We start from the raw sequence: 14,134 nt of genomic DNA on the forward strand, positions 1-14,134 counted from the left end.
ATTTTAAATTTTTTCTGTAAAATTCAATACCTCTAAAATACACATAAGGATGTTGAAATAGTAAAAGTACAGCAATCTTAAATTGCATTATGATCTCCTCGGCTCCATAAGCAAGCCAGAAACTCGCTCCAAATTCCCAAAGTGATAGGGAGAGTTTATTTTGCACTGTTTGCACTCATTTTCATTTTCCCAAGTCGATCAGAGCTTTTATGAAACCAGCCTGACGCAATCAAAACAGACACAGTGTGACCCAGCCTCGCTGCCTTGTAAAGGCAGCGTATTACTGATTATATCAAACATGACAGCATGTGCCTTAGCAGAATCTTACAGAGCAACTTGTAATGAGAAAACGGCCTCTGAAGTGGGTTTCAAGCGTCTGAATCAGTAGCATCTCAAAGCAGCTGCTAATGATGACAGATTTATAGTCAGCGGGAACACCCCTTATAATACCTTATAATATACCTCTTTTACCTTCTGATGTGAAACGACAACTTTTTTAGATCTTGATAACATTGACGTTTTCGTCGGTGCGAATGGGAGGAAAGTTGACTTCTTCCCGTTTTGCCGAAAGGCTGAAATGCTTTCTGTCATGAATAAATTAACTCAGCGAGGGGGAGAGCTGCTTTAATGCATTTGCTTGTCTTGGCTGTGGTCCTCAAATTATAACATCACAGAGAGTGCTCTCAGGAAAAAATAATATGAGCTCTTCATCCATAGGATTTTGCAAATGCTGGCAGTTAACATCTGGGGGTTCTGATTGGTTTTTTCCTCTTCTGAAAAGACCTATTTAAGAAAGTGGGGGTGACATTGACACGGTGGCTGTTGTTCAGTCCCTAAGTCATGTCCAACTCTATGTGACCCCGTGGACTGCAGCACGCCAGGCTCCCCTGTCCTTCACTATCTCCTGGAGTTTGCTCAGATTCATGTTTGTTGAAACGGTGATGCAATCTGTAACCTCCTCCACTGCCTTCTCCTTTTAGTGTGAGTCTTTCCTAGCATTATGGTCTTTTCCAGTGAGTCGTCAACATTAAGGGGCCAAAGTATCGGAGCTTCAGCTTCAGCATCAGTCCTTCCAATGAATATTCAGGGTTGATTTCCTTTAGGATGGACTGGTTGGATCTCCTTGCAGTCCAAGGAGATCCAACACCACAGTTCAAAAGCATAAATTCTTTGGCTATCAGCCTTCTTTATGGTACAGCTCTCACATTTGTACATGACTGCTGAGAACCCCGTGGACAGTAGTGACAAGATTTGACCCATACATAGAAGAAAAATAAACACTGTCATCTGTTGTTTTCCCCCAGCAATTTTTGCCTGTTTATCCAACAACTGGTGGGCTGCAGTCCATGGGGTCACAAAAGGTCCGACACAACTGAAGTGACTTAGCGTGCCTGCGTATCTTTTATACCAGAGTAGATTATTGAACTGTTTGAAGACTGTATGAGTCTATCATATAATGAGTCTACAACATGGATTGAAAGGCAAAATCAAGAATAGCTCTGTGGAAAAGGGGAAAAGGGATACTAGTGTAGCTTACTTCAGCAGTTCTAGATGAGAAAGTTGTTTGTTTCTAATGCATTGACATTACTAAATCAACCTACATTGTTTTGAATATTAGGAGAAAGAATTTAGGCTATGGTTGGCTATACCTTAGGAAGATTTAAAAGAATTCCTATCCTGCATTTAGAGACATTTACATATGTTTTCCAAAATGTGTATAGAATCTTCCTGAGGGGGAAAAAAGACCGCTCTTGTGTGAATGACTTTTGTGACAACCTTTATAAAAGCTGGGTGGAGTTTTAATAGATTGTCCCAGTCTTTTGTTACAGTTATACAGAATACTTAAAGAGGAAATATCCTGATGTAATTTTTGAGGGAATTATATTTCTTAATCACTTAGGCAGAAACAAGGGGACAAAATCAGATAAAGTCAAATCTTTACCCTTAGGTGAGTCATGTTCAGCTCTACGGCAGTGATGTTTTGGTTTATTTTTTTTCAAGGAATGACTAATTTTGCATGTGTTTTCATTTATTTTACTTTTTCAGAGGCATTTATTCATGCCCATACTTTGTGAATGGTAAGATGTAATACTTGGCTATCAAGGATAATTATTTGAAAAAGGATTCCCTGAGAGATTTTTCATTGAAAAAGATTTTGTCTGTTCATGCTAATTTTTACTTTGCTCAGATTTGAGAAATCTGCTCTCCTGAAAATGTATGCTGTAAACATTATGATAAGCAAGCAGGTGAGCCAGTTTCTAAAGAGAAGACAGAATTTTTGGTGTGTAATAAATTCATCTGGAGAAGGCAATGGCACCCCACTCCAGTACTCTTGCCTAGAGAATCCCATGGACGGAGGAGCCTGGTGGGCTGTGGTCCGTGGGGTCGCTAAGAGTCGGACACGACTAAGCGACTTCACTTTCACTTTTCACTTTCATGCTTTGGAGAAGGAAATGGCAACCCACTCCAGTGTTCTTGCCTGGAAAATCCCAGGGACGGGGGAGCCTGGTGGGCTGCCGTCTATGGGGTCGCACAGAGTCGGACACGACTGAAGTGACCTAGCAGCAGCAGCAATAAATTCATCACGATTGGGCACAGCGTTTCTGGGTCACATAGACCAGTTGAGGGTGTTCTAAATCAGAATTGTCTTTTGTAAAATAAATACACACCCCGTTTATCACACAGAGTTCCCATATCTTGAAATACCGGAATCAAGAAAGAAGAGAGAAATTTCTGAAGAGTTGAGTATCTTAAGACTGAAAGCCAGTATTGCACTTTCTAGACCTGAGTTCTAGAGTAAGAAGACATGACCAAGGAAGTAAAAACTTTGTTTTGAAAGAAATTGGGGCCATCCCTTACTGTTTACTTCTAATGAGAAGAGTGGTTTTTCTTATCGCTTGCCAAGCATCCTTATTTTCTTCAGTCATCATCTTTTTTTTTCCCTTTTAATTCTTCCTTACATATTTCAAATGTAAATTCAGCTTGACAGACTGGAACCTTATTCTCCGTTGTCATATTTCTGTCACAAGTGAATCTTGCATCACAAATTTTTTTTTTAAGGTCCCAATATGGGTCATTTTGTAGATGAATGATAGAACTTAGACCACATTGAAGTCATTCTGCTTGAACCAGCTTTGGTGTTTTCATTCTGTATTTCTTTTTGACTCAAGGCCCATTTTGATTTTCTCAACTCTTAACTGAAAGAGAAGAGACTGTTTTGTTCCTCTATCTTTGTCTTTCCCTGACTCGCCACATGCACTCACAGTTCAGTCCAGTTGCTCAGTCATATCCAACTCTTAGTGACCCCACGGACTGCAGCATGCCAGGCTTCCCTGTCCATCGCCAGCTCCCAGAGCATACTCAAACTCATGTCTGTTGAGTCGGTGATGCCATCTGACTATCTCATCCTCTGTCATCTCCTTCTCCTCCTGCCTTGAATCTTTCCCAGCATCAGGGCCTGTTCAAATGAGTCAGTTCTTTGCATTAGGTGGCCAAAGTATTGGAGCTTCAGCTTCAGCATCAGTCCTTCCAATGAATACTCAGGACTGATTTCCTTTAGGATGGACTGGTTGGATCTCTTTGCAGTCCAAGGGACTCTCAAGAGTCTTCTCCAACACCACAGTTCAAAAGCATCAATTCTTCCGTGCTCAGGTTTCTTTATAGTCCAACTCTCACATCCATACATGACTACTGGAAAAGCCATAGCTTTGACTAGACAGGTCTTTGTCGGCAAAGTAGTATCTCTGCTTTTTAATATGCTGTCTAGGTTGGTCATAGCTTTTCTTCCAAGGAGCAAGAGTCTTTTAATTTCATGGCTGCGATCACCATTTGCAGTGACTGTGGAGCCCAAGAAAATAAAGTCTGTCACTTTTTCCATTGTTTCCCCATCTATTTGCCATGAAGTGACGGGACTGGATGCCATGATCTTTATTTTTTGAATGTTGAATTTTAAGCCAGCCTTTTCACTCTCCTCTTTCACTTTCATTAAGAGGATCTTTAGTTCTTCTTCGCTTTCTGCCAGAAGAGTGGTGTCATCTGCGTATCTGTTATTGATATTTCTCCCAGCAATCTTGATTCCAGCTTGTGCTTCATTCAGCCCAGCATTTTGCATGGTGTTGAGTTCAGTTCAGTTCAGTCGCTCAGTCATGTCCGACTCTCCGCAACCCCATGAATCACAGCACGCCAGGCCTCCCTGTCCATCACCAACTCCCGGAGTTCACTCAAACTCCTGTCCACAGAGTCGGTGATGCCATCCAGCCATCTCATTCTCGGTCGTCCCCTTCTCCCACCCCCAATCTTTTCCAGCATCAGAGTCTTTTCCAGTGAGTCAACTCGTCGCATGAGGTGGCCAAAGTATTGCAGTTTCAGCTTTAGCATCAGTCCTTCCAATGAACACCCAGGATTGATCTCCTTTAGAATGGACTGGTTGGATCTCCTTGTAGTACAAGGGACTCTTAAGAGTCTTCTCCCAGCAATCTTGATTCCAGCTTGTGCTTCATTCAGCCCGGCATTTTGCATGGTGTACTCTGCATATAAGTTGAATATGCAGGGTGACAATATACAGTCTTGATGTACTCCTTTTCCAATTTGGAACCAGTCTGTTGTTCCATGCCCAGTTCTAACTGTTGCTACTTCACCTGCATACAGATTTCTCAGGAGGCAGGTCAGGTGGTCTGGTATTCCTATTTCTTGAAGAATTTTCCAGTTTATTGTGATCCACATAGTCAAAGGCTTTGGTGTAGTCAATGAGGCAGAAATAAATGTTTTTCTGGAACTCTTTTGCTTTTTCGATGATCCAGTGGATGTTGGCAATTTGATCTCTGGTTCCTCAGCCTTTTCTAAATCCAACTTGAACATCTGGAAGTTCTTGTTTCATGCACTGTTGAAGCCTGGCTTGGAGAATTTTGAGCATTATTTTGCACTCACACATGGATGTAAATCTTTAGTTGGTAGGAAGTTATTGGAAGGCTACACACTTCCTTACTGATGTTGGGCAGGGAGAAACTCCTTCATCTGCCCTCCTAGTTTCAGTGCCTGGGAGCCTGTAAACTAAACTGACAAAAGATCGCAAAATACAAAAACCATTTCTATGCTGGTGGGATGCATGCACACGCAAGAGTGCTCTATGCTGAGGTTTGGAGCTTACACCTAAGCCGGACATAATCTAGTAGGGGGAACAGAGTGGGAAGAAAAGGCCTTTAGGGGAAGAGCAAATAGGTTTCTTTGGGAAATACAAATGGGTTTTTAAGAGAAAACCTGGGAGATAAGAAAGTTCAGGATAGTTTATGTGGGCAGAATTGGTCTTTCTTCTTCAAGGCCATGGAATGTCTCTAGGAGGAGGTTTATAGTAGGTTTACCCCTGGGATTTATGTCCCAAAGAGGGGATTTAGGATGATCCTCGTTTCTCGGAAGTTTCTGCTCTGAATCCGATGACGGAATCTCCGAGAAGGCGTCTCTCTGCATCTGGTGAACGGTGAGCCAGCTTCCTCTCCAGATAGCCTTTCTGTGCACTGTGGGGTCTGCGTGGGGCCCAACGTGGCCGTCAGGGAGCCGGTCCCGCTGAGGTCCTCTGCCTTGCTGTCCTGTTGCACAGTGTGCGTCTGACACCCACGTCAGCTCAGCACCCGCGCCCCTCAGCGGATTCCTTTCTCACACCCAGATTTCTCTAGAACCTTGGTAATGCAGCACGCTGTGGGAAAAAGAGGAGGAAGTCTCGAGAAAGCAGAAATGTAGCCAGCGCTCCTCCCTGAGGACCGTCTGACCCGAGCATCTGCTCTGCCCCCAGTGTCCTCCTGCGGTGCCCTCCTCCCCCGTCTTTTTCATTATCCTTGGACCTCATCACTTCCCCCATGACCTTTTCCTTGTTCCCTCCTTCCTTGCAGGAGTGTTACTTGTGTCTGCTGCGGCCTGGCTGACGGTCTTATTCAACATTTCCCCCTTTTTCTTCAGAGAACTTGTCATATGTGCCTCAGAAACCTTATCTTCAGGTTTACGGCGGCCTTGCTGGGCACTGAATAAACTTCCAGGACCAAGTGTTGTCCCTCTGGACTCACACTGTGGGATAAAGTGAGAGGCACTGGCCCCTGCTTTCGAGCTGCGGCCACATGCCCTTCCTAAAGAAGAATGTCACTGGCATACAGTTTTTGAGCCTTCATAAGGACAGGAAGGAAAAGCAAGTTGACGTAAACTCAGAAGCAGCTTATCTATCCCATCGTTCTTCGTGAACCAGACCTAGGTTTTGAACATGAAATATCTAATTCACAAATTGCAGCAGTGATGATCTCATGTCATACTTCCCTTTGTACAAATCGCCCGTGGTCCCTGCCGTGTTTTGAGGCTGACTGTTGGAGACACCCCCCAGCTGAAGATGGTTCAACTTGATTTTTCAGCTTTACAGTGTTGTGAAGGTGACACGCGTTCAGCTGAAACCCTACTTTAACATGACTGTTGATCTTACCCCGGCTTCTGTGCTGCCTTGTCTTCTGGGGTGGTGGGCAGAGACCACAGCCCCCCATCAGCCACGAGACCACGAGGGTGAATAACCTGAACTCTTCCAACTGTGCTGGACACAGACAGCCCTTCTGTTTTTCACTTCTGTTGTCAGTTAATTACATGTGATATTCAACACTTTATCATGAAATAGGATTTATGTCAGATGGTCTTACTCAACCATAGGCTAATGTAAGTTTCCTGAGCACATTTATGATGGGCAGGTGAAACTGTGAGGTTTGGTACATTAGTTGTATTATTAATACATTGCATTTTCAATGTAGGATATTTTCAACATAAAATGGGTTTATTGGGATATAACCTCTTATCAGAGGCTTCCCAGGTAGCCTGAGTGGTACAAAGAATCTACTTGCAGTGCAGGAGTTCTTGGTTTGATCCATGGGTCAGAAAGATCCCCTGGAGAAGGGAATGGCTCCCCACTCCAGTATTCTTGCCTGGAGAAGTCACGTGGACAGAGGAGTCTGGTGGACTACAAGTCCATGATGTTGCAAAGAGTCAGACACGACTGAGCTACTAACACTAGTGGTAAAGAATCCACCTGCCAGTGCAGGAGACTGAGGAGACACAGGTTTGATCCCTGAATTGGGAAGATCCCCTGGAGAAGGAAATGGCAACCCAGTATTTTTGCCTGGAGAATCCCATGGACAGAGGAGCCTGGCGGGCTACAGTGCATGGAATCACAGAGAGTCCGACACGACCGAAGGACTGAACACAGCCCCCATTGGAAGTCGAGGAAAATCTGTACACAAGTGTGTAAAAGAGCGGTTGGGCCCTGCTGATGTGGAAACTGACAAGGCCGGCCTTCCCTGGTGGTTCTTTCTCTCGGGCAGTTTTTCCTATAACTAACACAAGTGTTCTCAGCCAGTTACCACTCCGTGCATCTTTCCTGGAAAATCAATTATCATTCAGGATTTCCACTTAAAAATTAGGGGGTCCATCAAGGGCAGAATTTAATAGGCCCAGTTGTTTTGATGGGTCATCATTTCAGTGAGCTCTTTAGTGAGATGTGAATTAAATGAAGACCTCGGATCTGTTGCCAACTGAGAAATTTATAATCATTTTGTACCAATGATAGTTTTTAAAACTGTATTGAAAGGTGACTCAACCTATTTCCTTTTCAGCCAGAGTGATTTACAGCATTGTTAATCCTAAGCATTTGAATGAGGGCTGCAGTACCTATTTTTAAGACAGGAAGCCATCCAACCTGCTTTTCAGCAGATCTGGGTTCTAGTTTTACATTGGTGGTTTCATGTGGTTTTTCTTGGGCAGGAGAAGATTTTTTTTTTCTTTCAAGCCTTGAGTCATGAATGACACTGTTTGGATTCCAGAAGCATTCTGGAGGGGTGTTCAGTTACATATACCCTGGTGAGAGTGGGCTTCCCTCGTGGTTTAGACAGTGAAGAATCTGCGTGTAGTGCAGGGGACCCAGGTTCAGTCCCTGGATCAGGAAGATCTCCTGGAGAAGGGAATGGCTCCCCACTCCAGTATTCTTGCCTGGAGAATCCCACGGACAGAGGAGCCTGGTGGGCTGCAGTCCGTGGGGTCACAAAGAGTCAGGCGTGACTGAGTGACTTTGACTTCACTCACTAGTGAGAATGCACCGAGAGGAAGCCTTTATTTCAAGGTCCTGGGTTCTCGCTGGGTGTCACTGACCATGCGTGCAGTCACCATGAACATTGCCCACAGCACTGGGCATTTCTTAAAAACAGGTCTGTGAGCTCACAGTGAAAGCAGATGGAAGAGAAACCACACACAGCCCACCCTGTTGGAGGGCGACTGTGCTGCTGAGGAGTCCACTGCGTGGCATAGATCTGAGCGAGCCTGTGGTCTCCTCATCACCTTTCCTTCTCTGTTTCCAGGTACAGAGGCAAAACGTACCGGGCTGTGGCCAAGATTGTCCGCACCTCCGACCAAGTGGCGGACTTCTGCCGCCGGGTCTGTGCCAAGCTCGAGTGCTGTCCAAATTTGTTCAGTCCTGTGCTGGTTTCTGAAAACTGCCCGGAGAACTGCTCTATTCACACCAAAACCAAATACAGTAAGTGGAAAGCTAAAGGAACGGCGACCTGTGGGTCTGCACTGCAGGTGATGTAGTTGGTGGGCTGTGCTTCTTTTTTTTTTTTTTCCAGACCTTTCAGATAGCTTTTCATAGGAATAGCTGCAGGAGAATTCTTGAAGGTTTGCTTGGTAGATACTCGTGCGTTTCTCTCCTGGTATATGGAGTGGGAGGGGGTGTCTCTGGTTCTTTGGGGACCACAGTCCTGGACGAGCTGCACCATGGTTCTCTCTGGGTATCAGACACTAATGTGTAAGTGTGTGTTCACTTACCCCAGGGGGTTTCTTGACGGTTTTTATAAACGCCATCTTTATGGACCTAGGTACTGGAAATAGACAGTTTTGGATGGTCATTTTGCATCCGAGGAAATTGCGGTTTGGAGGCTGGTGACTTTCCTCTATGGTACAGCAGTGTAGAGATGCGTGGACCCCCGTCTGTCACCTGGGTGCATTTGGTGTTTTCTTTCTGATGCCTCCAGCCGTTAGATAAAGCTTCCTTTGGTGCATTTGATTCTTTTATGAGCGCTCCATACGGAACAGTTGAAGCTTCAGTTAATTGAGGAAGTGTTCTGGATGGTGATCATAATTGGAAACTGGATCGCAGTTGGTTTTAATTAGTTGATTAGACATTCAACTTGTAAAAGACATCAATATTATTGAAATTTGGTGAGAAATTTTCTAAGTAGCGCTCTAAGGGGGTAACACGGACACATAGCTCTGCTGTTGGATTCAGAAGGAAGGAGAGTGTCCCCTGAATGGGAGAAGAGAAACAGGGAAGGAGCACTGTTTGAAAAGGAAAACGACGCCCCATTGATTTGGCCTGTGTGCTCACCACCGGTTCTCAGAGGGACCACTTCTGCCCTTGATACCTGTGGCCACAAGGGCAGTGAGCCCGGGTTCCTGCCTGTGAGCCATTTTGTCAGACTTGGTCCCTGAGATGCGAACGGGACGTGAAGCTTCATCTCAGATGTCTCTCTCTCTCACTTGCCCCTCCCTCTCCTTTCATTTTCCGTCTCTCTCCCTCCCTCTTCCTCCACGTATGCCCTGGATGTAACCTTTTAACAACGATTTTAACCATCTCTCTTCCTGTAGCGTATTACTACGGGAGGAGAAGGAAGATCAGCAAGCCCCCGATTGGGGAAAGCCGCGTGGAGAGTGGACACCCTAAACCGGCCAGACGCAGGAAGCGACGAAAATCCATGTTTGTGCAGAAGAAGCGGAGGTCATCCGCCGTGGACTTGGCCGCAGGCTCCGGAGAGGTACGTCCAGCTCGCACGCTGCTGACTGTCAATCGGGAGGCAGGGCCACAGCTTCACGGCCGATACCGAGGCCGTGGTTTGATGCTGAGCGGTGGGGATCGTGAGCCGGTACCCTGTCTTACTTGTAGAACAGACAACACTGCAGCGTCTCTGGCAGACAGAGGTGCCACTGGGGCCCTGGGTGGGACCCTGGGGTCCGTCTTCTGGGCCTCCTTGGACAAACCTCACCAGGAGGGCAGCACAGGTGCCAGGCAGGAGAGGGTCTGGGGGGAGTTTTGTGGGCTCCCTCCCGCCTTCTCTGCCGCCTCAGCGCACCTCCCACCCACCTAGGAGAGCGAAGAGGAGGATGCAGACGCCGTGGACGATGATTCTGGGAGTGAGGAGACCAGCTCTGAGATCCGTGATGACCAGACAGACACGTCCTCGGCCGAGGTGCCCTCCACCCGGCCCCGGAGGGCCGTGACCCTGCGGAGCAGCGTGGAGGCCGAGCGCCGGGCCCCCATGGAGAGGACGCGCAGGGCCCGGAAGGCGCCGGCCGCCCCCCAGGCTGAAGGAGCCCCCCGGAGCCCGGCCGCCAGCCAGGAGGCAGCAGAGGTGCAGCGTGGGTCGCGTGGACTGGCTTGTCTGGTGTCCCCAGTGGGGACAGCTCCGGGAGCACTTGGGCCCCTAGTTTAAGATAAATCTCTAGCAGCTGCTCCCGCTGAGTTCCTGAATCAGGCCTGGAAATCCTGGTGACTACATCCAATGAAGGGGGCAGTGAGCCTCAGCGTGGGGTTCTGGGGAAGACTTTAAAGCCACAGGGACTCTTGTCAGGGGAACAGAGAGCAAGTCCTCACGGTCCCATTAAACCCTGAGCTTTCCCTCCTTAGGAGACCTTATGATGCTATAAAATGTGTAATCAGGGCGTCAGGTCTCTCCTGAACCCATGTGTTAGGGGGGTTCACAGTCAGCTGGCAGGTCCCCAGCACCAGCATCGCATACGTCCACGGGGGCAGAGCAGCCTCTCGGACCATCACCAGCTCCTGCCACTTCTTTTCCATCAGGGATGGAGCCAGTGACAAGCTGGCCCCAGACCTCCTGAGCTTGGGAGTCACTGTCACCATCATCATGTCTTGTTTTGTTTTTTTAAATTACCTCTAAAGATTGCATAAGTCTTAGGAGCAAAGTCACAGCCCAGACGAGTTGCTTAGCACCTCCCTGGACACTGGCTGTATCTGTGTCTGCCCGGGTGCCCAGTGAGGAGGCCGCGTGCGGTCCAGGAAGTTTGGATGCAGCCCGCTGGGTTCAGAGAGTGTCCCACCATCTGGGAAACAATAGAAAGACCTCTCGCTTCCCTTCCATCTGTAGGATGTGAAGCAGGAGGAGGAGGAAAGGTTGGTTCTGGAGAGCAACCCGCTGGAGTGGTCGGTGATGGATGTGGTGAGGTTCATCAAGCTGACGGACTGCGCGCCCCTGGCGAAAATATTTCAGGAGCAGGTACGGGCTTCTGCCCTGGGTCTTCTGTGTCAGCTGGTTTCCTGGGACTCAGCCACGCCAGGGGGACGGGCCTTGTCATCACTGGGGGCAGGAGAACAGGAAGCCAGGGCTCCACACATGGTCCCACTAGCACCCCTGTGGGGGCTCTGACGTCTGATGGAGATGACATCTCAGGTTTCCCATGGGCGTTCTCAGATGCCCTTTGGTGGGGGAGAGGGGACACTGGGGGTTCTTAGGCGGCCTGGCCAGGCTGGTGGTCAGTGCTCCTGGCTTTGCCTTTGCTGGCGGGTGGGGGACGCTTTGTCCCGCAGTCGACCGGTTGTCATCTGAGAGGCTTCTGTCCTCGCAGCTCCACCTTCCAGGAGAGCGAGCAGAGGCTTTGGTCAGGTTGCTTCATCGGTGCCCGTTAGCACTTCTAGGCTGCCTGCTTGTTGAGTAGTAAAGTCATAGGACACGAGTTTGAGCAAACTCCGGGAGATGGTGGAGGACAGGGAAGCCTGCCGTGCTACAGTCCACCGGGTTGCAGAGAGTTGGACACGACTGAGTGACTGAACAGCAACAGTCATAAAGTCACAGGAGGGCAGCAGACAAACAGAAGCCTGAAGCTCTGGCCTCCGTGTTACATCTGGGGTCCCAAGTCCCTGGCTGGTCCTCTTCCTCTCTCCACCCTCCAGAGTCTTCCTGTGTTTGTCTTATTTGTGACCCTCAGGGCTTTCACATTTCTGGAAAAACAGAGAAAAGTCTACTTGATCTTCCGCAGAGGCAGAAGCCCTCAGGCCACTGCGCTTTACTGAACACTGCTTTCATCGCTGTTCATCAGATTCCGTGTTGATTTCTTTCCTAAATATCTGGTAATAAGCAAGGAAGGGCAAACAAAGCTGATTTGAGGAAAAGGCTAAAATACTGCTTATCCTGAGTCGTCCTTCACTAGACTTTAATCCCTGTTAATAGTAAAATATCAGAAAGTTTCGTGCCTTCCGAAGTTAAGACGTCTAAAACATTCCTGACCCTTGGCCACTCTTAGGATTAGCAAGGCGCATCTTCGCACGCCACTGAGAGACTCAGCCCTGTGTCCCTATTTATTTCTCTTATAGAGAGAAAAATAGGTAGACTTTAGTTGGTTGCAGCCTTGCTTCTATTTAACTTCTACGTTAGGCCATTTCCTCTGTCACAGTAGAAGGCTGTTGTTCGTGGGGCTACCTGAAGTCTGTGGGCACTTGCGGGTGTTTTATTCATTCAGACCTTCAATTACTAATTTATTCTTTCATCTTTGAGCCCAAATGCCACAGCTCTGATTTGATGAGGCCTCCAGGGGGTCACTTCAGGTGTCGGATGAGTTTTTAGGTGAACAAGGAGGAGCTGGGGGTTTAGCCTGCGTGAGAATTCACAGCACATGGAATCGCAGCCACACGCCTTCCCTCCCCTGATTCTGAGTGGTAAATTCAAAGACTGTCATAATCACCAGGAGCTTTTACAAAATTGCAAGTTTCCTGTTACCAGAATATATGCTTTTTAATTCTGAAATGTTACAACAGCTGCTTAAAAAACCTATACTCTATAATTTCACACTGCAAACATGTACATTATATCGGAAACCGCCACACATCTATAAAAACACAAAACTTGTAAAATTTTGCCAGTCACTCACCTTTTGTGGATCAGAGCCATGCAGTAAGCAAACTGCCCAAATTGCTTCTCCTCCGTTTCTGCGCACCCTCCACATTCTTTTTTTTTTTATTAAAAAATGTTTATTCTATCTAGAATAGTTTTATTTTTTTTTATTCATATTTTATTTTATTTTTATGTAGTTAATTTATTTTTTATTGGAGGCAAATTATTTTACAATATTATATTGGTTGGTTTTGCCATACATTGATATGAATTTGCCCCGGGTTTACATAAGTTCCCCCTCCTGAACCCCCCTCCCACCTCCCTCCTCCCTTTATCCTCCCTCTGGGTCATCCCCGCATGCCAGCCCCAAGCATCCTATAACATGCATTGACCCTGAACTAGTGATTCGTTTCACATATGACAACATACGTGTTTCAATGCCATTCTCCCAAATCATCCCACCCTCACCCTCTCCCATAGAGTCCCAAAGACTGTTCTATACATCTGTGTCTCTTTTGCTGTCTCGTATACAGGGTTATCATTTGCATCTTTCTAAATTCCATATATATGTGTTAGTATACTGTATTGGTGTTTTTCTTTCTGGCTTACTTCACTCTGTATAATAGGCTCCATTCCACATTCTTTATCATTCCCTTTCCCCATCTTTGGACTTTCGGGTCCACCACGGCCAGTTCTTCCCGTTCGTTCTCGGCGCGTGTTCAGTGAGCCCCTGTTATGTGCCAGCGGGAACTGCTCTGGGTGCTGAGGATAGAGCAGGGGCAGCAAAGGCCCCACGCCCTGCCTGGCTAGATGCTTTGACAGATGGTTCAGCACGAGGCTGTCCCTGGGCCCCCAGCATCTCCGGCTCTGGGGACCTTTCTCATCTGTGCCCTGGGTGGCTCCTTGCACAGGTGTGTCTGTTCCCGGGCTGCAGGAGAAAGCCCGTCTCACTCATTTTGTGTCTCCTGCATCTTCTCTGGGGGCTGACATACAACTAGTTCTATATATATTTTGTCTGAGTCTTAGCCACCCCATGGACTGTAGCCCACGAGGCTCCTCTGTCCATGGCGGTTCTCCAGGCAAGATTACTGGAGTGGGTTGCCATGTCCTCCTCCAGGGGATCTTCCCGACCCAGGGTTCGAACCCAGGTCTCCTGCATTGCAGGAGGATTCTTTTACCAGCTGAGCTACTAGGGAAGTCAAGAGGCTTATAGCACCCCCCCCCAA

At 47.3% G+C, this 14,134-nt stretch overlaps 1 protein-coding gene across 3 annotated transcripts in view; it reads left to right on the forward strand.

Annotated features, from left to right (window-relative positions):
* SFMBT2 (Scm like with four mbt domains 2) overlaps nt 1–14,134 on the forward strand; it is a 179,396-nt gene that overhangs the window by 159,524 nt on the left and 5,738 nt on the right. For all 3 annotated transcript variants that reach the window (XM_055427190.2, XM_055427181.2, XM_055427219.2), the window contains 4 exons: nt 8,370–8,545; nt 9,655–9,821; nt 10,152–10,415; nt 11,169–11,297. In XM_055427190.2, the coding sequence (XP_055283165.2) occupies nt 8,370–8,545; nt 9,655–9,821; nt 10,152–10,415; nt 11,169–11,297 (736 nt within the window). The remainder of the gene's footprint in view (nt 1–8,369; nt 8,546–9,654; nt 9,822–10,151; nt 10,416–11,168; nt 11,298–14,134) is intronic.

This window comes from Moschus berezovskii, chromosome 15, assembly GCF_049115385.1.
Source record: "Moschus berezovskii isolate FMDL1 chromosome 15, NW_MosBer_1.0, whole genome shotgun sequence".
NCBI lineage: Eukaryota > Metazoa > Chordata > Mammalia > Artiodactyla > Moschidae > Moschus > Moschus berezovskii.